This window comes from Chinchilla lanigera, unplaced genomic scaffold, assembly GCF_000276665.1.
Source record: "Chinchilla lanigera isolate Chin_1 unplaced genomic scaffold, ChiLan1.0 scaffold00058, whole genome shotgun sequence".
Classification (NCBI taxonomy): Eukaryota; Metazoa; Chordata; class Mammalia; order Rodentia; family Chinchillidae; genus Chinchilla; species Chinchilla lanigera.
Window position 1 is genome coordinate 10368280 of NW_004955459.1, and position 25732 is coordinate 10394011.

The window sequence follows — 25732 nt, forward strand, 5'->3', positions numbered from 1 at the left end:
AAAGGAAGAATTTAGGTTTTCCTCAGCCCCTGATGGGTCCATGTCTGAGTATAGAAAAATAAACCACACAGTGTTCTTCCTTCTAGGAGCCGCTCTCTAGGCCCCTTCAACAGCTGACTTCAGTGTGGTAGCAGACACAGCTCAGCCTGGCGGGAGAGCTGATGACCTCCAAGGTGTCCTGCAGAAGATGGTTCCTGGGCTGAGACTTGAAGTGTGTCTGTGTTGAAAAGTAAAGAGGGTGAGGCGGATGGGGTTTGGAGACAGCCAGGGGAGAAAAGGCTTGGTGACAGCTCGGTAGTTATGGGAGCCATGAGTTGCACTGTCACTGGAGGAGTGTGTGGGAAGTAGGTGGTGGTGATGACAAGCGCCAGCCAGGAGTCAGGGAGAGGCTGGGTGTGAGAAGCTGTTCATGTCATCTTAGACAGGTTCAGACTGCTTCTGTACATGTGACCTGTTTCTGGTGGCTCTTACTGCCAAACACGGGGTTGATTCGGTACCTGTCAGTGCACATCATGGTGCTGGGGATTGAACCTAGGCCTCCTGCAGACTAAGCATGTCCTCTGCCACTGAGCTACACATCCAACCTAGGCTCCATGTTTTAAAGCTTCTCCATCCCTCTGCATGGCCACACTGGGATAACCAGCCTTCCAACACATGAACCCTGCAGGGGACACACTCAAACCATGTCCAAACCACGGCAGTGTCCATAGATGTATTAAGTATTAATATGTGCAGGGTATTTTAATTTATGTATGGCATAATTTACTTAACTGTTTTTCATTGATATTTTGATAGATTCTAATTTAGTAAATTATTAGAAACATTTCAGTGAAAGAAAATCTCCCTGCAATTCACATATTTGTGTACATATTCTCTCTTACAATGCTTTTGTTCTGAGAAATTTCAAGCATATACAAATGGAGAATAGAGAAGTATATGTGTTTGTTTGCAGTGCTGGGGATAGAACCCAAGGTCTTGTACATGCTAGGCAAGTGCTCTACCACTGAACTACCTGCCCAGTTCCAGCCCCATTTTTTAATATTCGCTTCCATATTGTTTTTCCTCTGCCAGAGTACTTGAAAGCAAATACCAGTCATACAGTTTCACCTACATATCCCTTAGTCATTTAAGATATGAATTTAAAATATATTCATAATTTCCAGATGAATAGATTTGGTATTAATTCCTAATATTACCTAGTACTATGCAAATCAGGACTCATACAAAGTCTAAATGTTTGGTTGATACATTTAAGTTTTCTAGCTGGCTGTGATAGTGCACGCCTGTAACCCCAGCACTTGGGAGGCTGAGGCAGCAGCATTGTTGTGAGTTTGAGACCAGCCTGGGCTACAAAGTGAGCTCAAGCCCAGCCTGAACTGCATAGTGAGACCCTGTCTCAAAAAGCCAAAAAAAAAAAAAGTTTTTCTAATTTAAAACCTGCCTCTCTTTTGTTTCTGATGCAGTGTTTTTATTGACAAAACTAAATTATTTTTCCAGTAGACTGTCCCACCATCTGAACTTGGCTGCAGGCCTCCTGCTGTGCTGTCACTAACATGTCTTCCATACCCTATCACATTTTATCACATGTATAGACGAATATAGATAATCCCACAGTGAAGAACCATCACAAGGATCTCTCGTGCTACCCTTTTATAGTCATAGCCACCTCTTTTTTTCCCCTTGCTTAACCCCAGAGACACTAATTTTTCTGAACTTCTGCAGTTTTGCTAATACTGTAAAGGAAAATACAGGGAATTATACAGTACCTCCTTCTGAGATTGTTTTTTTTCATTCAGCTTAATTCTCTTGAGAGCCATCAGATGATACTAATAGTTTATTCTTTTTTATTGGTATTTCTGACCATTCATTAGAGAACATTGGGTTGTTTCAACTTTGGAGAACTGTATTGGATGTGCTATAAGCATTCATATACAGGTTTTGTGTCAACCTAAGTTTTTGCTTTGTGGCATAAATACCCAAGAACAGAATTGCTGGGTTAAATGACAGGTATGTTTAGTTTTGAACAAAGCTACCATATTCCTTTTTCTGAATGGCTCTACCACTTTGTGTGCCCTCTCCGAATAAATGAGGTACCTAATTTTGCCAACATTTTGGTTATTATGTTTTATTTTAGTCCTTCTGATATCTTTGTAAATAACAATTTTTGAATTCTATTGTTCCTTCTAATTTTTAAAGGTATAATTCTTTTATAAAGAACTTTTCCTTAATAGGCATTTGATAACCATGGAATACAGTCTCTTCAAGAAAGGAAGGATAAAATGTTCAGTTTTCTTTTTTCTTCACACCCTTCCCATAAGTCAATTTTCAGAAAAAACAAAACTGCCCTGCTAGCCTTTTGAGTGACTAATTAGCTTTTTTTTTTAAGTGTTATTATGAACTCATAGATTTAAAATATGTTTGATGTGATTATCTTCCTAGGGTGAATTACTAGAAGAATAATTGTCATATGAAAGGGTAGGAAAATTTTTGTAAAATTTTAGTTTAAATTACCCTTCTCATCTGTAGAAAGGCTGTACCATTCATGTTCTTAGCAAAGTACATGAAAATACTTATTTTTCCATATCCTTGCCACCATTGATAGTTGGCCAGTTTTTAATTTTTACCAATCTGATGGTGAAATTGATATCTTATTATTTCTATTACAGTTCTTTAGTTGAAAGTGAAGTTGGTCTTTTCACACTTATTGTCTTTTTAGAATTTAACCAATTTCTGTTACTGTCTTAGTTACTTTTATTATTGCTCAGACAAAATACCCAACACCCAAAGTTAAAGGAGTGAAGGTTTATTTGGTTCATAGTTCAATAGAGGCTTTAGTTCATAATCCCAAGGCAGGGTGGCATAGCAAACAGGCATCACCGAGAAACAGTTCATGGCAGGCAGAAGATAGCAAAGCAAGCAAGGGACAACCACAACTCTATATCCCTTATATCTTATCCAGGCAACTTAGGGTGGGTAGCACTCACCCTTAATCACAATGTTCTTGCTCCTAGCATTGCAGCATGAATCAATCCCAGCATCATACACTCTAGATCCAACTACCTCTGAAAAAGCCCCACCTATTACCCCATGTTACTATTAGGTTATTTTCTTAAATATTTGTTTTCTTATACTTATCAACTCTTTCCTTGATGTTTTCTGCTTTCTGTTTGCTTATAACTTTTTTTAACCTTAAAAAATAGGTACCTTTTTTGGGGTGCATCTCTATGATTTTATTGTTATATTTAAATATATACTCTATGTACAGCTTATTTCTATGTTAAGAGTAAGGTAAGAATCAAGTATTATGTTTTCTCAAATATCTGACCAGTCTTCCCCACGCCAGTTTATTAAATATCTTTTTGAATGAACTTTGTGTTGAGCCCAAGTCCGTTTACTCACCATTTGAAAAGAAGCCCAGTGAGTCAAGGACAGGTTTTTGGGGTCAGGCAAAAGGCTTATTCAGTAAGCCAGCACAACCAAGAAAATAGCAAGCTGGTGCCCAAAGAAAGCCATCTGAACTCAGCCTAAGTTTCATGCTCCTTCAATCCTTAGACCCAGGGGAAAGAAGTAGACTTTAGGAAGGCTGGTATGAAATGCTGTGTGGTTGACAATCTGTGTCATGCTCCCATAAATGTTGAAAATAACAGTTGCTCTTACTTTGGAATCTTTGGCTTTGAAAATGGAAGAGAAAGATCTAATTGGGGAAGTTTTGAGTAAAGCAACATTTTGCTACCAGTTCCTAGTAGATTCTGTAAAAGACTAACGTATCTACATGCAGAGTTGCACAGAAACAATCTGACCTAAAGGTAAAGTAGCAAAGGAGACAGGTAATACAGAGACAGAGGTATAAAACTTTGTCATCCTGTTTTAGTCCCCATCAGACACCTACAGAGGCCCAAATGAAAAGTTAGTGCTTCCAGCACAAGCAGTCTTTAAGTCCCTATGAAGTCCCCTAGGTGATCATTGTCATTATAACCCATACTTAAGTGGTGGTTTCTTTCAGTGTCATGTGCAGCAAATCTACTGCATGACCTCAAAAATGATGTTTGGCTGCATGACCTCAAAAATGATGTAGTGCTTTTTAAGGTCTGCTACAAGCAGGCAAAGTTTTGTTTAGGTTTTCCCTTGGTTACAACTTGAATTGCCACTTTTGTGCTAAATTCTATGTAATGTTGAGTCTATTTGTTTCATAGTACTTCTATTGATTTATCTATTACTGCTTCATTGTCACAGTTTACATTGCTGATTTTTCTATGAACATGTTTGTTATTGGAGTCTGTGAAACTATGACACTCATATGAATTTATTCATGTATGAGTATTGCATGATAATTTGTGTGTGTGCATGTGTGAGGAGGTGGAAGGTGATGGGGATGGTTCTCAGGGCCTGTGTGTGCTAGGCAAGCCCTCTACCACTGAGCTACCGCCCCAGCCTTTATAATGTGTTTTAATAATTGGTGCTGCCTCTTTTTCCTGCTATGACTTTGTTGGCAAAGATCATAAATTCAACCAGATAGATTTTAGAAATGTTTGTATCAGTTTCCCCAAACATCCTTTTTATATTTTGATTGGGATTTTATTCAGGAAGAATTGGTTTCTTTATAATTGTGAATCCTTATATTTAAGCACATAGTTTTTCATTTGTTGAAATCATGTTTTATATCCTTAATATTTTTATAATTTATCCATGACTATTATTGTTTGTTTCTCTTAGAGAAATGCCTTTTAAATTTGATCAAATTTTTTTAAGTACCTTCTGGGAAAAATGTCATATTTATAATCTATGATAGATTATAAGCTATCTCTCTATGCTAACAAGCTTTATTTCCCATCATCCTTAAGCCAAATTAGATCAGGATTTCCTTCTGAAAGAAACTGAAAGTTCAGTTACTGAGTATGTTACAGTGAATTTCTGAGGAATATGATAGTGAACTGTTGACCCAAATTAGATGTGAATGAAAAATTGAAGTTTTCTATAAAAAATTTAACTGTTCTACTACAGCATCTGGGCAATTTTTTATTGTGACAAAAACAGACCTACAGTTGTAAAACAGTTTTATCAGGCGTGCATCTGCCAGGCTGCTGGGTTTCCTTGGTTGGACCATTTTTTGATCCTTTTCATTTTGCCTGAGAACGTACTGTCTTTATCTGCTACTTATGTGAGTTGCTTTAATGCTCAAACCTATCCATCCCAAGTGGAATGATAGTAGTAAAAGCAGCTACATTTACTGAGTCCTCCTGTGTGCTAGGCACTATCTTAAGAGTTTCACATATGTTATTATCTTAAATTCACTGAAGGACTTTCTAAGGAATTCTCATTCTACAGATCAGACAGCTACAAATAAGAGGTAGAATTGATAGTTAAGTTAAATATATACAGTTCTAGGCTCTTTGGGGCTATGGGCTATATTGCAGGTTACCCAGGGTATGTGTGTGGTGGTACTTGTAGGTGTAAGCATGTGGGTGTAATCTGGGGGTGAGTAGAGGCAGAAGTGGTCCTAGCTGTAGTGAATCTGTTGATACTGTTGATATACACCGGGCTTTTGTAATGCAGTGCTTCATTCTCAGGAGCTATTCTCCATTAAGTACACTAATATGTTTTTTTTTTTTTTCTGGTACTGGGACTCGAACTCATGACCTTGTGCTGTGCTGCTGAGCTAAATCCCCAGCCCCTATGCTAATATGTTTTAAATTTTTATCTTGTAGATGTTTGCTGAATTGCATTATTTTGTAGATTCCAGGGTCACATTTTCTGGGGAGCACCGTTAAGCCTACTAATCTCTAGACAAGATTATAGGATAAATCATTATTTTGGGGGAAAGTCTGTTTTCAGTTCCTTTAGATCTACTCATTTAATTAGGAATAATATTCTGCTTATAATTACAAGTTATTTTTACATATTCAACTAGTTCGACCCTTTAGTATTGTGCGTAGTATGATACGCTCTCAAATTTAGCAAAATATTTTTATAAACATTCTGTGATTCAGAGAGACTTTCTAGACCAAATCAATGTTCCTTATTGCTGTATGTTTTGAAATATTTTAGACATACTAACAGACATAAATAATAATATATTATCCAAATACCTAACATCTTGCTTAAGGGAATGAATGTCACCAAATAACAGAAGCTTGTGTGTACCCCTTCCCAAATGCATAATTCTTCCTCTGTCTCAGAACTAGTAGTTAATTATCTGCTTTTCAATATAACAAATGTTTTTGAGCTTTGTAGAGATTATAGTTTACTCTGCAATGTGCTTTTTCTCACTCAGCATAATATTTTTGAGATTTGCCCGTATTGATGTGTGTAGTTCTAGTCTGTTCCTTTTTAATGCTTGTAATAATTTGTTATATGAGTATGGCATACAACAAATTAATTGTTTATTCATTCTCCTATTGATGGATGGTAGTTAACAAACCATTCTGCTATTCTTTTACAGTTCTCCTGTGCACGTATGTTAAGAGATTCCACAAGATGCCTGCCAAAGAATGAAATTGCAGGATTAAAAGGTATGCATATTTTCAGCTTTGCTAAACATTACCAAATTGTCACCAAGAGTGTTATCCATTGGGATGCCACTGAGAATCTAATCTCTCATTGTTCTGTACTCTTGAGAATACTAGATATTGTCAGACCTCATTGTGTTATTTTGTAAGTAACAAATCTCATTATTATTTTGAATCACAATTAGTAATGAGGTTGCATGTCTTATGTTTATTAGTATTACAGGTGATTGTTTGCTAATACTGCCAGCCCTCCTTGTCCATGTGTTCTTCCTCTGTGGATTCAACCAATTGCAGACCAAGAATATGGGGAAAAAATTGCATCTGTACTGACCTGTAGACTTTTTTTTCATGTCATTATTCCCTAAATGATACATTATAACAATTAACTACATATCACTTACATTGCACTAAGTATTATAAACAATCTAGAGATGATTTAATGTATACAGAAGGATATGCTTAGGTTATATGCAAATATTATATCATTTTATATAAAGAACTTCTATATTTTTAAATTTTAGTATCCATACTTTTATTGTATATTACAGTTGATAGTGAGATGCTACGTTGGAAGTAGCAAGATATAGCTATTACTAGATAGCACTATATAATATTTGTATCTTTAAAACATTGGCACATACGCAGACTTTTTTAAGTTATACTTTTTGGCAATTTTCTGATAGTATTTTAGAAAACGTGGAATTAAATTGATGCTTAAATCTTGGCTCTATTATTTACCAACCTCACGACCTTGGGCAATTTATGTAATCTCTCTATTTCTTTATCTTTGAAATAGGCATAATCCTTCATGGTTTGATGAGAGAATTAAGTGAGATAATATTAACACCTGACATATAGGCCTGGTACTTAGTTTTTGGAAGAGATATATATATATATATTCAGCTTCAGTAATGTAAAAAATGGATAATACATGATAGATATGTAAATCAGTACTGACATCCAGCAGCATGTGTGAGACTGAAATGTTACCTATTGATAGTTGATTCTGATATGAGTTTGCTTTCATCTCAAGGCCAAGCAGGAGCCCAGTGGTATGGAAAATCCAGAGCCATCCTGTGTCTGCCATTTATCTGTGTTTGGCTGGTCTAGTCTTCTCTGTCTGTATACATATGCGTGCACAAGCCTGTCTCTTCTGTGCTTTGTCAGTTTTCTACAGGCCAAAACATCTGTGACAGTGACGGAACTCTCTGGGATCACAGTGGTTGCATGGGCATGACCTTGGGACCCTTCTGAATACCCTGGAATTTGGCCTCTGTTTGGGAACTTCATCAGTAACCATAGAGTGTGGAAGAAATTGGTGAGGTGCTTGAGAGCTGATAATGGGACTGCTGAGTAGTCACTTATTAATGATTGTGCATTGATTCCATTTGTTCTTACATCTTTTGCCACAGGAGATTCTTCACATGGCTGCTGAAGAAGTGACCATTACAATTCGCCTCATTCGTTCATTTGAACACCGCAATTTCAAACCTGTAGTGTATCATGGAGTTAATTTGGACCAAACTGTAAAGGAATTTATAGCATTTCTAAAGCAAGGTATGGGATGTTAGGATCATTTTCTTTTATTAGTATTTTGAAAAAAAAAGTTGGCTATGATATTAATCTTTCGAAAAAGCTAGGCATGGTGATTTAGGCCTATAATCACAGTGTTCTAGAGGGCTGAGGTAGGAGGATCCCAAGTTTGAGTACAGCTTGGGCAACTTAGTGACTTTGTGAGGGTTGACTCAAAAACCAAAGGAAGCACTGAGGATGTAGCTCAGTGTGAAGGCCCTGGTTCAGTCCCCACTACCACACACACACACACACACACACACACACACACACACTTGTGTGCATGTGCAAATGCAACAATAAAAGTACTTTGGAAGGTATTAACCTGGAGTCTAGGCTAAGTGCTAGACTGACTGCTAGTCTGGCCCTGTCAGCTTGCCAAACTTGCTCAGTGAGTAGTGTGTGCATCTTCACCAGGGAGAGTTGCTATCATATTTGACTAAAAAAATAATTAAGACCAAAGTTTACTTTACTTTTATGTCTTTGGAGGTTAATTAACAAAGGAGTGCATTATAGCTGATTGTGTTACTTAGCGAGGCAGAGGGGATCTATGGGAACATGGCAGGAAGGGAGCAGAGTGGGGAAATCCGGAGAGGGGCTGGGTCATCAAGGTCAGAGAAATGGCAACCATTCTAGCAGTGCTAGTTTATCACTTTACAGTTGGAGTTGGCAAGAAATTAATCTTCACTTAAATAGGTGCTCAAAGGGTTTCTCACCTCTGTTTTTCATTATCGAAGTGTCAGTATTAGCATTTGATAAAAAGCAAGTTGTAGAATAAACTATCATTTCTCCAATGCTCAAAAACATTTATTATATTGAAAAGCAGATAATCATTAGCATTTGATAAAACATCCAGCATAGCTTTTATTACTTTAATTGAAGTGTAATTTATGTACAGTGCAATGTACATATCCCAGTTTATGGTCCCATGGGTTGACAAATGTATCACTTTAGTCTGACTTAATTTTTTTTTACTTTGTTATAATTTCAGACTTCTAGAAGAGTTGTAAGAATAATATCTCTAGATATTTTTATACAAATTCCCCCAATATCAGCATATGGCCTCCTTGGTTTTTAATCCTTCTCTTTCCTCTTTCCTTTTTCTCTCCCTCACTTTCCTCACCACTTCCAGCCCTTATTTAGTTTTTCTTCCTGGACAATTTAGAAGTATATTACTGATATTATTCCCTCTTAACCCTCAATATTTCAGTGTGTATTTCCTAACAATAAGGAATTTACTTTCTCTTACATAATGAAGTATAATGATCAAGCTCAGGAACTTGACATTGTAACAATCCTGTTATCTTCTCTACAGACCTCATTGGGATTTTAATTGTCCCAGTAAGGTCTTCATTATAAAAGAAAATCTAAGGTCCTATGTTGTAGTTAGTTCCTTTCATCTGGACTACTTCTGTAGCTTTTGTTGTGTTTTATCACCTTGCCAAATTTACATAGACCAGGCTATTTTTTGGAATGCTCCTGTGTTGGGTTTGTCTGGTGTTTTCTCATAGTTCAGACTTCAGTTCTGCCTTTTGGCAGGAAAAATCATCAAGTGATGCTGGTGTCTTCTCAGTGCATCACACCAGCATGAGACCCATTTTGGTGGTGACACAGCAGTTGGTTAAGTTGGTGTTTGACAAGTTTTCGTTATAACTGAAAAGTATCTTGCAGGGATCTAGCCTGAGACTACATAAATCTGCTGTTACTTCTCAAACCTTTAGGCACAAGATTAGTGTTGTTTGCTGATTCTTGCCTGAGGTAGTGATGATGATGATTGATAAATGGTGATTTTTCTAATTCTATCATCTTTCTTTATTAGTTAGCTTTCTGCAGTAAGAAAGAACTTTCTACACTCCCTCATTTACTTAATGACTTGTTTATATCACTATAGGCTCATCTATTCTTTATTTAAAGGATTATAGTCTCTATAATACTAGGAGCCTCTTTTCTGTGTCATTTTAATATGTTCCGATTATTCTGAGCACTTCCTTCCTTTTGGGTATAACAAGATATTCCAGACTTATCATGTCTTTTCTCTGCCAGAGGCCTGAGATCAGCCATTTCTCTGAGAGGTCTAATTCTGTTATTGGAGAATAGTATTTGAAAAATCAAGATTCTGGTTCCAGTGTGTGCAATGTAAGTGTGTATAGCTTGCTTTGTATTTGTATTTATTTATTTTGTTTTACTGGAGATTGAACTAAGGGCCTTACATTTGAGGCAAGTGCTCCTTCACTGAGCTACAATCCTAGCCCTAGCTAGCTTTTTAAAAAAATAGTGAATTCTCAACATTTTACTTCCTGTTTTACTTTGTAAAAAAACTTTTCTTCCTAACCTTTCTAATTCCCTTCCTAACCTTTGTAACCTTTCTAATTTTGAGTGGTTTTGCTATTTTGTATTATTTGAGTAAGGAGTAGGCAGTGTATATAGATCTGTGAAAAAGACTAAGATTGGTCAGACTAGGGGCTGGGGAATTAGCTCAGCGGCACAGCGCCTTCCTGGCAAGCGCGATGTCGTGAGTTTGATTCCTGGTACTGGGGAAAAAAAAAAAAAAAAAAACAAAAAACCCAAAAAAAAAGATTGGTCAGTCTGTAACCAAGGGAAAACCTAAACATGTGGTGTGATTAAAAATACAGTGAATGTTTAGATTTTTAAAGCAATGTTGCACTAAAAGACACATTCTCATTAGTCCCCCTCAACATACCCTCACTTCAAACATACTTACCCCATCGTTCTTGCCACTTCGTGAAACAATGTTGGAAGTCTTCTTTTGTGAGTATCTTTAGCTGCCCTGTAGTGGGCAACGTCCTGAATCCATTCAAAGTGTTTACCTCTCATGATTATTTTGACTTTGTGAGCCAGAAGTCACATGATTTCAGATCTGGTAAATAAGCAAATGGGGACACATTGTAATGTTTTCATGAATGAGTCTTTCCATTGGATGGCACTTGGCAGTAGTATTCCCTGAGGATTTCACGGAGGCCTCTGTAGGTGTCTGATGAGTGACAAAGCTTTGAATCTCTTTCTTCAAAGCTTTGCATATCTTTCTTCATGTCTCTGTCTCCTTTGATACCTTGACCTTGGGGTCAGATGCTTTCTTTTCAGCCCTGCATGTAAACATGTAGTTACTTAGGAATGTTTGTCTGGAATTAGTAGTGAAGATTGATTTGCCCTAAATATACTAGTAGTAATCTCACCACACCTTTAAAGTTGAAGAGACCAAGGTAGAAACTGAGATATTGTCAACATTTATAGGGCATCACAACCGCCACATTTCGTGGTGTCGTTTTCTGACTGCTGGAGAGGTGCTGAGAAGACTCCAACCATCAGTCTTCTCCTATCCTAAGACACCTCTGTCCCTCTGCCTAAGGGTAAAAGGAGCTTGAAACTTAATCTAGTTAAAATAAGTTTTTTGGGTGCTGGCCTGCCAGCATCTCATTTTGCTAGCATCTTGGATAAATCTTTTTCTTTGCCCCAACAACTTTTCTTCAATTCACTGGATTCCTTTTTGAGCAGTGAGTAAACAGATTGGGTTCTGTGGCAAGTCTACTTAGTAGTGATTATTTAAAGGATTTCATAAAAAGGAAAGAATTATTCATAAAGGAACTACTGGGTTACATATAGTGCGTACATTTTTATTGCCATGTTCTTAACTGTCAGAGGAAAACAGTACTAAGAGGTAATGTAGGGAAAATATAATATTTTTCTAAACTCTCATGAGTTCTTATTGTAAGGGACCTCAATTACAAAAGATAGATTAACAAGAGAAAAGCAAACAGTTAATTAACAAGTATATTCCATGTATGTATGGGAGATCCCCTGGGATTAATTCTCAAAAAAGAAGGCTTTGAATTCCAGCTTATATAGCCTCTTCACAGGTGCAGTAGATTTTTAGAGAAATGGCAAAGCAAAGGCAAAGGATTTTTGAGTCTTTAGGGGTGGCAACTTATGGGAAGGGAATAGAAAGCTAGCTAGTGAAGCTCTCTAGTGTAAATGCATCTGCTGTTATCTACAGGTGGGTAGGGGTCAGAGTCGTTTTCAGTGGTCAAACTTTGTTCTCCTAGATACAGACGAGAGGGGGCATAAACTTCGCCCAGCTTTTAGGCAAATAGAGGGAGAATTGAGAGCTTTTGTGCCTCTGTTTTTAATCTCAGCATGATCCTTATGACAAAGAAGTATGTGTTGGGGTGGCATGTTCTGGTCTCCCACAGTTTCCGTTGCAGAATGTCCTGCTTTTGAGAGGTTATCACCCAAAGCAAATTCAGGTTTTGAACTGAAAGTAAGTTCCTACAGTAAAAAAATTGTGTGTGTATAAGGGTCACACTCTTTCTTGGTGTTAATATAGCAAGTACTGTGATGTTCTTGGTACAAGCAGAACAGGTTCCTCTTGAAGTCCTTAGGGGAAAAACCATAATTTTCAAGCTGCTCCCTAGGCCGGGAGCAGTCTCTCCAGGCTTACTATGTTCTTTTTATCCCTATTATCAGAATGCCTTCCCAGCAATAGTGGGGAAGCCATCACAGGCAGATAGTGGGGCTGCCTAGGTGTTCACCTGTGACATAACCATGGCAGGCATGTTTCAGTTGTACAGGTGGGGAAGTGTGTTTTACTGACCATAAGAGATGAATTTGGGGGATGGAGACTTTTTTGAACTGCAGGTCCTGTGCCAAAGCTTGCCTCTGTCATCTGACTGGAGGTTCTGTGGAATTCTGAAACAGCCTTGGTGGGCTGTGTGTTTGCATTTTATGAATTATGGGCATTACAAAGGTCAAACAGTTTGACAGCAGGGAATTTTCTGAAATACTAATAATGTTAACTAATAAAGGTATTACATGAAGAATTTTATGTAAGTTATCTCATTTCATCTTCACCCTATCCCTTTTTTAAAATTCTTTTTGTTATTTTGAGATAACTATGCAGTTCAATCTCACTATGCAGTTCAGGCTGGCCTTGAGCTCACTTTGTAACCCAGGCTGGTCTCAAACTCTCAATGATTCCTCCTGCCTCAGCCTCCCAACTGCTGGGATTACAGGCGTGCACCACCATACCTGGTAACACTATCCCTTTAAAGTAGGAACTATTATTATCTGTTCTACAGGTAAAGAAACTAAGAAACAGAGAATTTAAGAAATTTGTCAGAAGTTACATGGCTAATAAAAAGTATAGCTTCAAATCAACCCAGGCAGTTCAACTCTAAGATATGTACTCTTTGTATGTATATGTTATTTTAATCTGAAAAAATATTCTGAATCTAGCAGAATGAAGGTGAAATGTCAATATTATTTCCCTTTGTTTTATTATTGGCATATTTTGCAATACATGATATTTATATTCATTTTGGGGAGTTAGTACTATATGTAACATATCTTGATTGTTTTCATTCTCCTTCCACCCCTTTCCTCTCCATTCCCCCATATCCTTTCTCTCCTCCAAAAAGTCTGCCTTTATTTTACTCTTTGTTTATAATTGAATTTCTCATATAAGTGAAGCTGTAATATTTAGCTTTCTATATCCAATTTATTGTAGTCTCAGGATCCATCCATTTTCCTACAAATGACAAGAATCCATTATTTTTTATGGCTGAATAAAATTACATTTTCTTTATACATTAATTTGTTGATGGACATCTTGACAGATAGTATAAGACATAGCTTGCTGATAAATCTCAAAAGCCTTAAAATATTCATTTTTTACCTTGGTGATCTAAGAATTTTCCATAAAGATGTAACAGAATACCCATATATACACAACTTTTCTAAGCCTGTTAATAATATATATTGATATTATCAAGAAGATAGAAAGTAAATAAAATAGGTCTCTTAAGTACTACATCTAATTGCTTGTTTATTCTCTTGTTCCTCACTTGCTTAAGTAGGACCTCTGAAATAAGTGGATTCACTTAGTGTCAAAAGAGCCTTGAGGAAAAAAAAGAGCCTTTTAATTTATTTATTTATTTATTTTTTTAAGAGCAGAATATATTTATTGAGGGAAAAAAAGCTTCTGTCCGAGAGAGGGACAGAAGGGGACCTGACTGGGTTGCCAAGGACCCTGGCTTTCCTAGGGCTTTTATAGAGCAAAACCAAGAGGTGAGGCGGGTCCAAGGTGGGGTAAAAATAGGAAATTGCAAGGTGAGCATGAGGTGGGACAATACTATGGCCAACCAATAAGGTTACAAGTAAAATTGATTAAATCGGGATCGAATGGGGAAGCGAGTCACGTGGCAAGTGGGCATGAATATAGAACAAGGGCTTTTCATGTAGGGGGTTGGTTTAGTGACTCTTTGTGGCTTTTTCAAAAAGATTGCTACCTATTTAGAATATCACCCCCTGATGTCCATCCCTAGGGAGGTCTGTGGGTGCATTTGTGTAATCTTTTGTCTTGAGGTCTGGCCCACAGTGGAAGTGCCTGTCTCTCCCAGAGTCATAGGGTATCTTGTCTTCCATACTGGCTTCTTCGTGGGCTGAGCCCTGTCTGACTGCCTATAACATTATTCATCTGCTCTAATGTGTTAAATACTGAAAGGTAGAAGGCTGGTTTGACATTGTGACATAGTGAATTTTGTCTAAATCAAAACTCTTTAGAGTAATGAGTAATCTTTTGGGGTTATTTTAAGGCCTTATTAAGGCGTTTCTGATTTGTTCTTATAACAGTTACTTTCTGCCATCTGTGGCTTAATCTAGTTACCTCCCATAATTGTCTGTATTTTCATAGTCCAGAAGCTTTGGTTAAATTTGATATACTCCTCACTGAGAATCATTGTACTAGAATATCATGCATATAAATGTGTATGTTTATAAATATGTACAAGGATATATTTATAAGTATAATAAATATAATAAACCTATTGTTGACAAATAAAGAATAGATGGTAATCAGATATTTTGATTACAGGTACCATATATTACCTTGTATAGATAACTATTTTTCTAGATTCAGAATAGTATACAAGCTAATTATCTAGATAATTTTAGACATTTTAATTATTCTTTTATTTGGAAAGATTCATAAAATTTCAAATCTTATTTCTGAGTGAAAATTATATTTTGTATGGGAAAAAAGAGCACTGTGGAGGCTTTTCCTAGTCTTCCAGCTCAGAGTTCCTTCTTCATTGCCTCTTATTCTTGGGTGTTTTACTTTGTAAAGCAGTTTGTTCTATCAGGGGAAAATGAGAATTCTAGCTATTCTAAAATTTTATTTTTGTCTTTATATATTCCTTCATATCCAGTGTTTCTCACTGTCCTCCATTATTAATATTGTATATTTGTATGCTACTTGTATTATAATTAATGAGCCAATATTGATAAATTATCATCAACTAAAGTCTATTCCATAGTTTATTCAGATTTTACTAGTTTTTACCTAATGTCCTTTTTTTTGTTCCAGTATCCCATCTAGGATCCCACATTACATTGGTTGTTACACATAATTAGACTCCTCTTGTCTGTGACAGTTGCTGAGTCTTTCCTTTTTTCTTTCCTTTCTTTTCTTTCCCTTCCTTTCCCTTCCTTTCCCTTCCTTTCCCTCCCCTCCCTTCCCCTTCCCTTTCTTTTCTTGACAGTTTTGAGAAGTAGTTGTCAGGTATAGTATAGGATACCCCTCTACTGGAATTTGTCTGATGTTTTTCTCATAATTAGGTGGGGTTATGGAATTTTGAGAGAAAGATCAGGAAGATAAAGTGTCACTTTAGTCACATCATGTGGTAGCAACAGTTCATACTTCCTGCATGATTCATGGTGGTTGATACTGACCTTGATTGCTTGGCTAGAGCAGAGTTACGTCTTTTCACTGTAAAGTCCCTCCTTCATATTCTCCCCTTCAGAAGTGGGTCATGTACATAGTCCACAGTTAAACAATGTGGAGTTATACTCCCCTTTAGGGATGAGATGTTTGTATTATTTTTGTAGAGATCTTCTGCTTGGGAGATTTTATCTATCTTTTTATTAGTTTGTTCAAATTGTTCTAGCTTTCAACAATGACTACTCTCTCACTTGGCCTCATTGGCGTGTGTGTGTGTGTGTGTGTGTGTGTGTGTGCGCACGCGTGCACGTGTGTGTGTGTTTATGTGTGCACACACACTCTAGGATGCTCCAGGTTCACCTGTCTCTGTTCCAGGCCTAGACACCTTTGGCTGACCAATGACCTCTGTTATGGTTTGTGTCTAGATGTCCCCTGAAAGCCTCATGCAGTGATAGGTGGGGCTTTTTCAGAGGTGGCTGGATCTAGCATGTGTGATGCTGGGATTGATTCATAGTGCAGTACTAGGATCAAGGGCACTAGATTAAGGCTGTGAGTGCTGCCCACCCTGAGTAGCCTGGATAAGATATAAGAGATAGAAAGAGCTATGGTTGTCCCTTGTTTGCTTTGCCATCTTCTGCCTGCCATGAACTGTCTCCTCTGTGATGCTTTTCTGCCATGCCAGCCTGCCTTGGAACCAGCTGATTATGGACTGAAACCTCTACAAACTGTGAGCTAAATAAACCTTTACTCATTTAACTTTGGGTGTCAGGTATTTTGTCTCAGCAATGAGAAGAGTAACTAGGGCAGCTTCCTTGGGGCTCATTGCTCCCAACTACCAGTTGAAGGGATTAAATTATATTTATTCATTCCTGAGTAGTTTTAGGTGCATACCATGTACCAGATACTATTTTAGGCACTGACAGCATAATGAAGAAAACAGGCTATGGCCTGCGCCTTCATGGGACCAGTCTTTGTTAATCTGTTCTGTGCTGGACACTGTCCTAGGTTTTCAGCAGGTAGCCCACAGTATCTTCACTTGAAGAACCTATCAGTTGAGAATAGAGAGACAACAATAGGAAAACAGGCAAAACTATACCTGTCAAATGTCACGTAGGTAGTAGTATCAGAGGAGACCCCTCCTGCAGGCAGCATGGTCAGCAGTTCCTCTTTGTGGACGTGACACTGGTGCTGACCTGAAAGGGGAAAGAGAAAATGTGCCCCCGCATGTCTCAGGCATGGCCTCTTCTCTCTGAAGTCTCTACATGATATGGTTGTAGCCTCCTGGAACCATCTGTTCCTCGCCTCACCCTCTGCCTCAGGGGTTTTCATTGTCTAATCTGGAAGCCTCAATGGCGGTGCATTCAGTGGATTTAATTCTCCTTTTGGATATTTAAATACTTCTTCTCTTTGGTTTGTGATTGAGAAAGAGGCTGGCTAAAATGAGTGTATATGCTCCAGGAAGCCTAAGCCAGAGATTTAGGTTGGTGTGTAGCCGACACCTCCAGAGAGGTTTCCTTGGACCTACGATGTTTTAAACATGGGGGATTTTCACCTAAGCCCCAGACTTCTATCATTTCCATTGAAATATTTAGGTGTGGCTCCCAGGGCCCACATGGCTGTAGCACCATGATCAGTGAGGACCACTGGAGGGCAGTGCCCAGTGAGGTACATATTCTCAGGTCTCACAACTCCTCCTTGCTGACCTACTTTCCTTAGCTGCCGTTGGAGCAGCATTACCTCAGTGTTGGAAAAGTGTGTCAGCCAGAGAAGACAGAGGCTTGCCAAAACTTAACAGCTCAGTCACAAAACAGAGTGGACACAAACAGAACCTATAAGCAACCCTCATCCTTGCACTCAGGTCATAGAAAGCATGTGATCTGTGGATATATTGCTTAAGTTACCATCTGTACTAACAAGAAATGCTTGAGTCCTAGAAACCTCTAGAGGTCTGGGTATCACCAGTGGAAGGCAGCTACCTCTCATGGTGATTGTGGCTTGCAATTCAAAATAACTTCCTTTCCAAATAAAGTTGTCTTTCTTTCTTAATACTTTGTCTCTACTTAATTGGACAGCAGTGGTGGCATGGCTAGGTCAAGGAGTATATGCATGTGTAATTTTGATACAGGTTACGCAATTGGCCTATGCTGTTGGGAGCAGATGGGCTTGGTTTTGGTAACATTGTTATCTGTCTGGCCACGTGTGAATGTTTGACTGAAAGTCATTTCAGAATGTTTTTGTTTTGTATTTAACTATCTTCTGCATATAGCTATCCACTTGTTCTTAGCACCATTCATTGAGGAGTAGGTTTCCCCCAAATATGTTCTGGGTATTAAAAATCAGCTGGTTGTGTGTGAATTTATTTCTATGCTTTTTATTTTGTTCCTTGGGTATAGGCTTCTGTTTTTAATGCCATTACCATACTGTTTAGATTACTGTAGTTTTGTGATTTATTTTTTGTTGGTTTTTTGTTTTTGTTTTTGTTTTTTTTTCTGGTACCGGGAATTGAACTCATGACCTTGTGCTTGCCAGGCAAGCGCTGTGCCGCTGAGCTAAATCCCCAGCCCCTTGTGATTTATTTTGAAGTCAGCAAGTATGATGCCTTCAGTTTTATTCTTTTTGTCAACATTTCTTTGGCTGTTATCTCTGCTAAATTCCTGAAATGGAATGGCTAGGTCAAGGAGCACATGCACATATTATTTTGATATATTTTATGAGATTGTCCTCTGCAGAAGTTGTATAGTCAGCTGTTGTTCATTAAAATTGCTACTAGTACTTGGAATATGTTTTACAAAAATTATTGTTTTCTTTGCTGAGTTAGAGAATTTATTTTGTAGGTTATCTGAATTTTGATAAGAATAATATGATTATTCTAGCTCTTTGGTTTCTATTAATGGCCACAGGTTTGGTTTCTATTTATTTTCACATAAATTTATGTGAAATTTAACACACATAAAAACTATAAAGGAAATGAATAATATCTCTCACATACAACTTACAGATTTCAAGTGTAGGTAATTACTGGTGTATTTAATAAACTTCTAGTTCTTTGAATAGTGTTACTGAGTTCTTAGTTCAGTTAATAAAAGCCTAGCGTCTTATCTTATTGGTGGGTTCATTGTTTCTGATGACTCTTAGTTTTGATGCCATGTTGGCTTCATTTTGTGTTTTATCTGGTTTTTAAAATATAACTTAGTATATGGTTATAGAAGAATAAAACCAAAAGACTTTGCTTTTTATTGGAATATTTTATAATAAAAATAATATTTCTCTTGTAGATGTCCCTCTGAGGACCAGCCTGCCACCACCATTCAGAAATTATAAGTATGGTAAGCAATTTTTCCTGCTCTTTCAAAATGAATATTAGTATAATTTTGCATTATATTTGTTTTTTTTGTTGATAAATTCAAATTTAGTTTTAAAAAGTTAATTTAAATAAAAACCAATTTAGAAGTTTATTTAGGAATATAAGAATCCTAGTATATTATTAAAGTCAACTGTAGTTGTGTAAGAAAGTGACATGTTTGTGAGGAATTGCACATTTGGCAAAATTTAAAAAAAAATTGTTTCTTTACAGGTAACCAGAGAAGGGAAAGTAATTAAGGGCAGAGAATTAAAAGATGAGATTTAATATTTTAAATGCCAATAGCTTGAGCCTAACATGGAGTTTTATTTATCATAATTGACAAATTTAAAATGTAGTAATAAAGCCAAAGGCTGGGTGTTGTTATCCAATATAAAGATGACACAGTAACTAACCTCATCATAATGCCACTCAGCCAACTTGAGTTTGAGACTTGACTTGAAAGCTATAATGCATCTAATAAATATTTCTGTTAATTGGAGCAGACATTATAAAGTATACATTTTTTATTATCTTAGATAATTTTTCAGAGTGGCTTTTCAGTCTGTTCCCATTCAGTAGGGCAACTTGTGACCTACAATCCTTTGAAATCACAATCTCCTCCATGTGCCTGCATTTTAATATCCAGAGACTAATTATGAGGTCAGAAGGGGTAGTCAAGCAGAAGTTGAAGGCACTGAGTGGAAAGTGCTTTGATTTATCAGACCTAAAGAATTTACATACTCAATATTGAATAAGAGAAAGGAATAAAAAGGATGATTAAGGTAAATATGAAACTTCTCACTTGTGGCTTTCATGGCTTTTGAAGTGTAATGCTTTGAAATATAACCTTAAACTTGAATCAACCTACAGATGCCATTTCAAATTAGAATAGTTGCATATGGTTTCTCTTTCGCATGTTGTATGTCTGTATGCAAACTTGTGTTTCATGTAAGTTATTTCAGAAGGTAAATTTTAAAATAATGAAAGCATCAGAATACCTGAGTCACTAAGCATCATCGTGATAGATAATGGTACATCCTTTCACCCTAGAATTTCTGAATATTCAGATGAATTGGCAGAAAGGATGAATACATTTGTTAGGGGAGAAATTGTGGAACCACTAGAGTTTTGATAGACTTCAAGTAGTCCTTTGTTTCAGTTTGGCTCTTTAACAATCCACTGCTTTGTGTTGAACAGGGAAGGTTGGAATGTTACTTTTACACCTGTCACTGTCACCTCAGATCACCTCATGGCCTTTGGGGGCTGAACACTGCAGTGGATGTTGGGAATTGGAAAGGGTGCAGAGTCAGATTGCAGTTTTGCTGGTTACTGTCTCCCTGCCCCTGGGCAACGGGCTGGTTCCCTGCGCCACCCTATGTCTGAGATTTCTCAGAGCCCCTCCTCACTGTTAATTGGCATCTAAAGCTATTATTGATGAACCACTCGATGTTATTTGTTTTTAAAGTCTTATTTATTTTTACATGCATAAATGTTGTGCATGCAGGCTCATGTTATGTTGATTGACGTACTTTGTATTGCTGCTGATCCCTGTCTGTTTCATAGGGCTGTATGAAATTAAACAATTTCATGTGCCAACATGTTGACTGTCCTGTAAATGTAAAATACTATTGTTTGTACTGTGCTTTTTCTCAAGGAATTTGCATTGCAAGGAAGAATGCCTATCGATACTGTTTTTAGAATGTTTTTTTAAAAGATGTCAAACAAATGAAGGAGATTATTTGATAGAAACACTTTGCTAATTTGTCGTTTTTCCTCTCTTACTCTCTTCTTAGATCTTTCCAGTTTCCGTTAGGGAGAAAACTCTAGGGAAATTTTCTATTCAAACATTTCTTTTCTGTTGAAAAAAATGTAGCCTTCTTATTGTGGGTTTATTGAACCTGTATGAGCAAAGTTATTTCTAATTTAAGGGTTTATTATCAAAACATATAGAATATTGTTAATATTTATAAGGTCAAACTACAGTTTTACAAGTTGATTTTAATAGACTTGAAGCTTCTTTTATTAAAAAAATTACTGTTGGGTTCTCTAACTTGGCTCAAGTAATAAACTAATGTGTATTTATAGTAAGAAAAAGTATAAGTAACATTAAATAATAGGTAAAGTAAAAGTCGCATTTGCCTATTTTCTTATGTCCATTAAGTGTATATTTAGAAGCTGTGACACATTTAAATTCCTAATGTGCATATTTTCCTTAGGTTAAATTTATTTTACCTCTTAAGAATATAGAGTTACAGTCCTAGGATGTTGGCCTTGTGTTAAAAATTGCAGTAGAAAAAAATTGCAATAGTTGAATGTTGACTATTTAAAATATGGGTAATTCAGAGTGGGAGTTCTAGCCTGATGATAGGTACCCTATTGTTCAGTAGTGTGACAGTATAGTTAAATAGAGGCCTGTTTTTGAATTAGATCCTTTCTTTTCAGATCACTGTTGGAATTCCTTGGTACAGTGTGATAAAAATAAATTTTAGTTTAAGTTGAGAGTATATTCAGATGTACATTTCATCACAATACAATCATCATGTGGTTAATTAGAACTGAGTGGAGAATTAGAAACTTTTGGAATTTAAACCTACTGAATGACTATATCTACTGTCTCATTAAGGGCTGACTATTACAGAGTTAGAGTTTTACCCGAGTGTGGAGAATTTCCTTATTGCAAAAGCATAGTACTGACTTGGGCATAAACACACTAAGGAGTGAAGCCGGGTTTGAACAATGCAGATCAGATGGTGTAAGCCTCTGCAGTTTTTGAAAACCAGGAAGCAGATACTAACATCCTCTGGCGTTAGCAGCCTTGCTGCAAATACTATTGATCCTAGATAATTGTGTCCTGAGAGTGATAACACTTTCTCAGTATGATTGTTTGACCTCTTGTCACTGTATCAATCTTGAGCGCTTTCATAAATGTTTTTAAACTGCTTTTGTTAATGTCTATCTTAATTTAAGATTACATTTGTTATGTATACATATGTACATAATTTTTTACAATATTTACAAATCTTAGCTTTTAGTGATTCTAGAAAACAAAGTGGAGTAGTTTGACTCATTTGCTTTCTATCCTTTTTATGTCTGTGGTACTGGGGATGAATTTAGGGCCTTTGTACTGAGCTACATCCATAGCCATTTTAAAATTTTTTATTTTGAGACAGCGTCTCACTAAGTCACTTAAGTTGTCCAAGCTGGACTTGAACTCATGATTCTCCTGCTCCAGCCTTCCAGAATGTTGGGATTATAGGCACGTGCCACCAAACCCAGCACTTGTCTTCTACTCTGAGGTAAAATGTTCTGAGTTGACTTCAGGTTATGACAAAAACACAGTTGTCATGTGTAAAAGGTCAAGGCTTTAAAGTAACTTTGTATTTGTGTGTGTGTGTGTGTGTGTGTGTGTGTGTGTGTGTGTGTGTTTGGTTCTGGGGATTGAGCTCATGGCCTCACATAAGCCAGGGACATTGCTCTACTACTGAGCTACATCTCTAGTGCCCTGTACCTTTATCTTTAATGATTTGAAAAAGTAAATTTTTATTTACCATATAGCAGATGTTAAGAGAGCATGGTCATGAGGTAAGTACTTAAATTTCCCAGTGTCATGGGTGCCCTTCATCTGAATAATATTTTGAAAAGAAGCTTTAAAGTAATATGTATAAAGAAACAACTTGATTTTTTTTTCTTTCAGATAAACTAAAGATTATTCATCAAGCACATAAATCAAAGGTATGTTTCACAAGTACAGTATCTTACACAGAGCAATAATCAGTAGTTAAATTGGTGAGAGGACTCAAATCTTCTCCACTATAATTGGATTTTTAATTTTGTAGATCTCCTTTCTATAGCCTTCCTTCCCTGCTAAAGAAAAGTAAAAGCTAAGTCATATATGCCCTTTAGTAGTAGATCCTTTTTTAAAAAGTGTTAATTAAAACAAAACGTGTACCATGTGTTCTTTATCTAGCACATATTTATATAAAAATAAGTATATAACTCAGTAATCAAATTCAGGTTACATAGAAAAGGACCCACTTATTATCTGGCAGTCTGGTCTTTTTGACTGTCTTAATTCTGCACCAGAAGGGCCAAAAGCAATCCCTAATTTGCTTGTCTCAACACTGGCTATAGAAGGCCGAGAACGGTGGCTTATTCTCCATAAGCCATACTCTGGGATTCTAAAGTTGTCTTGCCTTCCCTGGTAAGAGTGATTGTTTATGTGTGTGTCATGTATTTACATTTCTCTTTTCTTACCTTTTTAGAGTAATGTCTTTGTGAAGTTACAATCCAAAGCTTGCTTCTTATTACTGACAGAGTGGTCTTTTTTTCTCAAATCAGTGACCTTCTATAGACTTCTCATTAAAGCAGTCATTTTACTCTACTGTATGAACTGCTCAAAGGCAAGGAACTATATCTTTTTTTTTTATTTTAGAAATTAAAGGAGGAAAAGGAACTATATCTTATTGTTCATCCTCTTGCATCTCTAAAACTTAGTGCAATGCCTGGGTCATAGTTATTCCATAACATTTTTGAACAAAGTATTTATTTATGAAATCGTTTTGTTCCATTCTCTTCTTTAGTCCTATATGTGCTCCATGAATTCAGTCAGCTTTCAGATGAATCTATACCACAGATCACAAAGAAGATGGCAAAGTGCATTGGTAGTTTTGTGGGTTTTTCTTTTTTCTTTTTCTTTGTCTCTACATCCATTGTCAAATACCTCAAAATGTGTTCACATGTGTCTGGGGCTGAAGTGTGGCATTTACCCATTTTATAGGTACTAGAATGTTCTGTCACTGTATCTGGCCATAGATCTCATCTGTTTTCTGTTCTCCAGTCCAGGAGCATTTTCATCTTGGTTCCTAACATATAGAGAAGAGGAAGTGTAGTTCCATTTTACAGGGAAAAACTATCTATGGATATATTATAAAATTTAAATAAAGTTAGAATGAAACAGTATGCTTTTTGGAAAAGTTGCAGAGCAAAGTATATCATGTCAGTCTCCTTTCAGTGTTGCATTTTCACCTTGTTTTGCTTGTTCATAGCTTGTGTTTCCTGAACGGACTAATTAGTAATCTCTCCTTTTACTGGAATGAAGAACTCATTCATCATGTTCGAATAACCAGTGCCATGACTTGTAAAAAATCAGGAAGTTCTCCGGCTGTAGTTTAGAGGAGAGAAATCCTAGAATGTTACTGATATCTGAGACACATATTCTACTGTGGTGTGTTATATACAGGTGTCTCTTGGGATAGATTCTAGGACCCAAATCCACAGATGTCAGATCCCTTAAATAAAGTGGCATAGTATTCATGTATAACCTACACACGCCCTCCTGTGTGCTTTAAATTATCTCTAGATTACTTCTAACACCTAATAAAATATAAATGCTATGTGGATAGATGTTATACTGTATTGTTTAGGGAATAATGTCAAGGGAAAAAGTGTACATATTTAGTGCAGACATGAGCATCATAGGCCTGACCATGTTTTCAATCTGCAGTTGGATGAATCTATAGAGGCCCAACCCTTGTGTTCAGAAGGCCAATTGTAGTTGTAAACTTAGGGCTTATTTTTCAAGTTGAACAATGCATTTATTTATGGAGGGATTTACAAAACAAATTAAGTTACTTAGAATTTTCCTGGACTCTGGACTTATAAATCCACAGTAAGAACTCTAGTTACACACAGACTTTATACCCTTGAGGATGATTCTGCAGGTTTCCAGGAATGTACTGCCCCTTAATCTTCTGTTTCATCCTGTGTGGATTATAGCTTTCCAGCCAGGTGGGTCAGTTTTCTAGCCCAGCTAGAACTTTACTCTTTCATTAGCCAACGGAGAGACTTCCAAGTAACCCTTGTATGTTAATGAACTCACTTAAAAAAGGCATTTCTTTTATTTCCCTGAGTTTTGGGGTCCAGAGACTTTCATAATTGCAATTACCAGGTGTTCTCAGAAATGTTTTCCCATCACTATGATAAGAAGGCTGCCTGGATACCTGCACACCACAGCCTCCTCTTTGGACTGTGAGCTAAATGTTGAGACAACGAATCCATAGTAGAGTGTAAATAATTATCATAATATGACTGTGCTGAGGTTATCAAGAAAATGTGTATGTGTTTATTATGGATTATAATCAGTAGGTGGCTTATAGTCAGAATAATTTCTATTGAAAAGATTTTAAGTAAAAACTTTATTCTATCCTGTATTTTGTGTGTTTGGAAACAAGATAGCTATGCTTGTTAAAATTATATGAAAGGAAGAAATTATATCATGGAATAAACTTTGTAAGAAATATGGAAGGTCTTTAATAAGAAAATTTTATTTTTATTTTAGTTTTTTTAAAAAATTTATCTTGTGCTGGTATCAAACAGAGAGCCTTGTGCATGCTAACCAAATTCTCTACCACTAAGCTGCCTCTGAACCCAGAATGAAATTTTAAGAACAGAAGGGTGTCCTTCTCAACCCTTGCCACAAACACTCTTGAAAAGATGAATATAAACACTTATTGTCTAGATTCATGAAGTGAGCTTCTCTTAAGATCTATGCATTCTGTTATGTTAAAGTCTACCTCACTT

At 36.7% G+C, this 25732-nt stretch overlaps 1 protein-coding gene across 2 annotated transcripts in view; it reads left to right on the forward strand.

The window, feature by feature from the left end:
- Positions 1-25732, forward strand: part of LOC102022890 (chromosome unknown open reading frame, human C2orf76) — a gene marked incomplete in the record, with an annotated part of 58424 nt that overhangs the window by 20514 nt on the left and 12178 nt on the right. For both annotated transcript variants that reach the window (XM_013521084.1, XM_013521083.1), the window contains 4 exon segments: positions 6440-6509; positions 7919-8063; positions 19086-19136; positions 22848-22885. In XM_013521084.1, the coding sequence (XP_013376538.1) occupies positions 7931-8063; positions 19086-19136; positions 22848-22885 (222 nt within the window).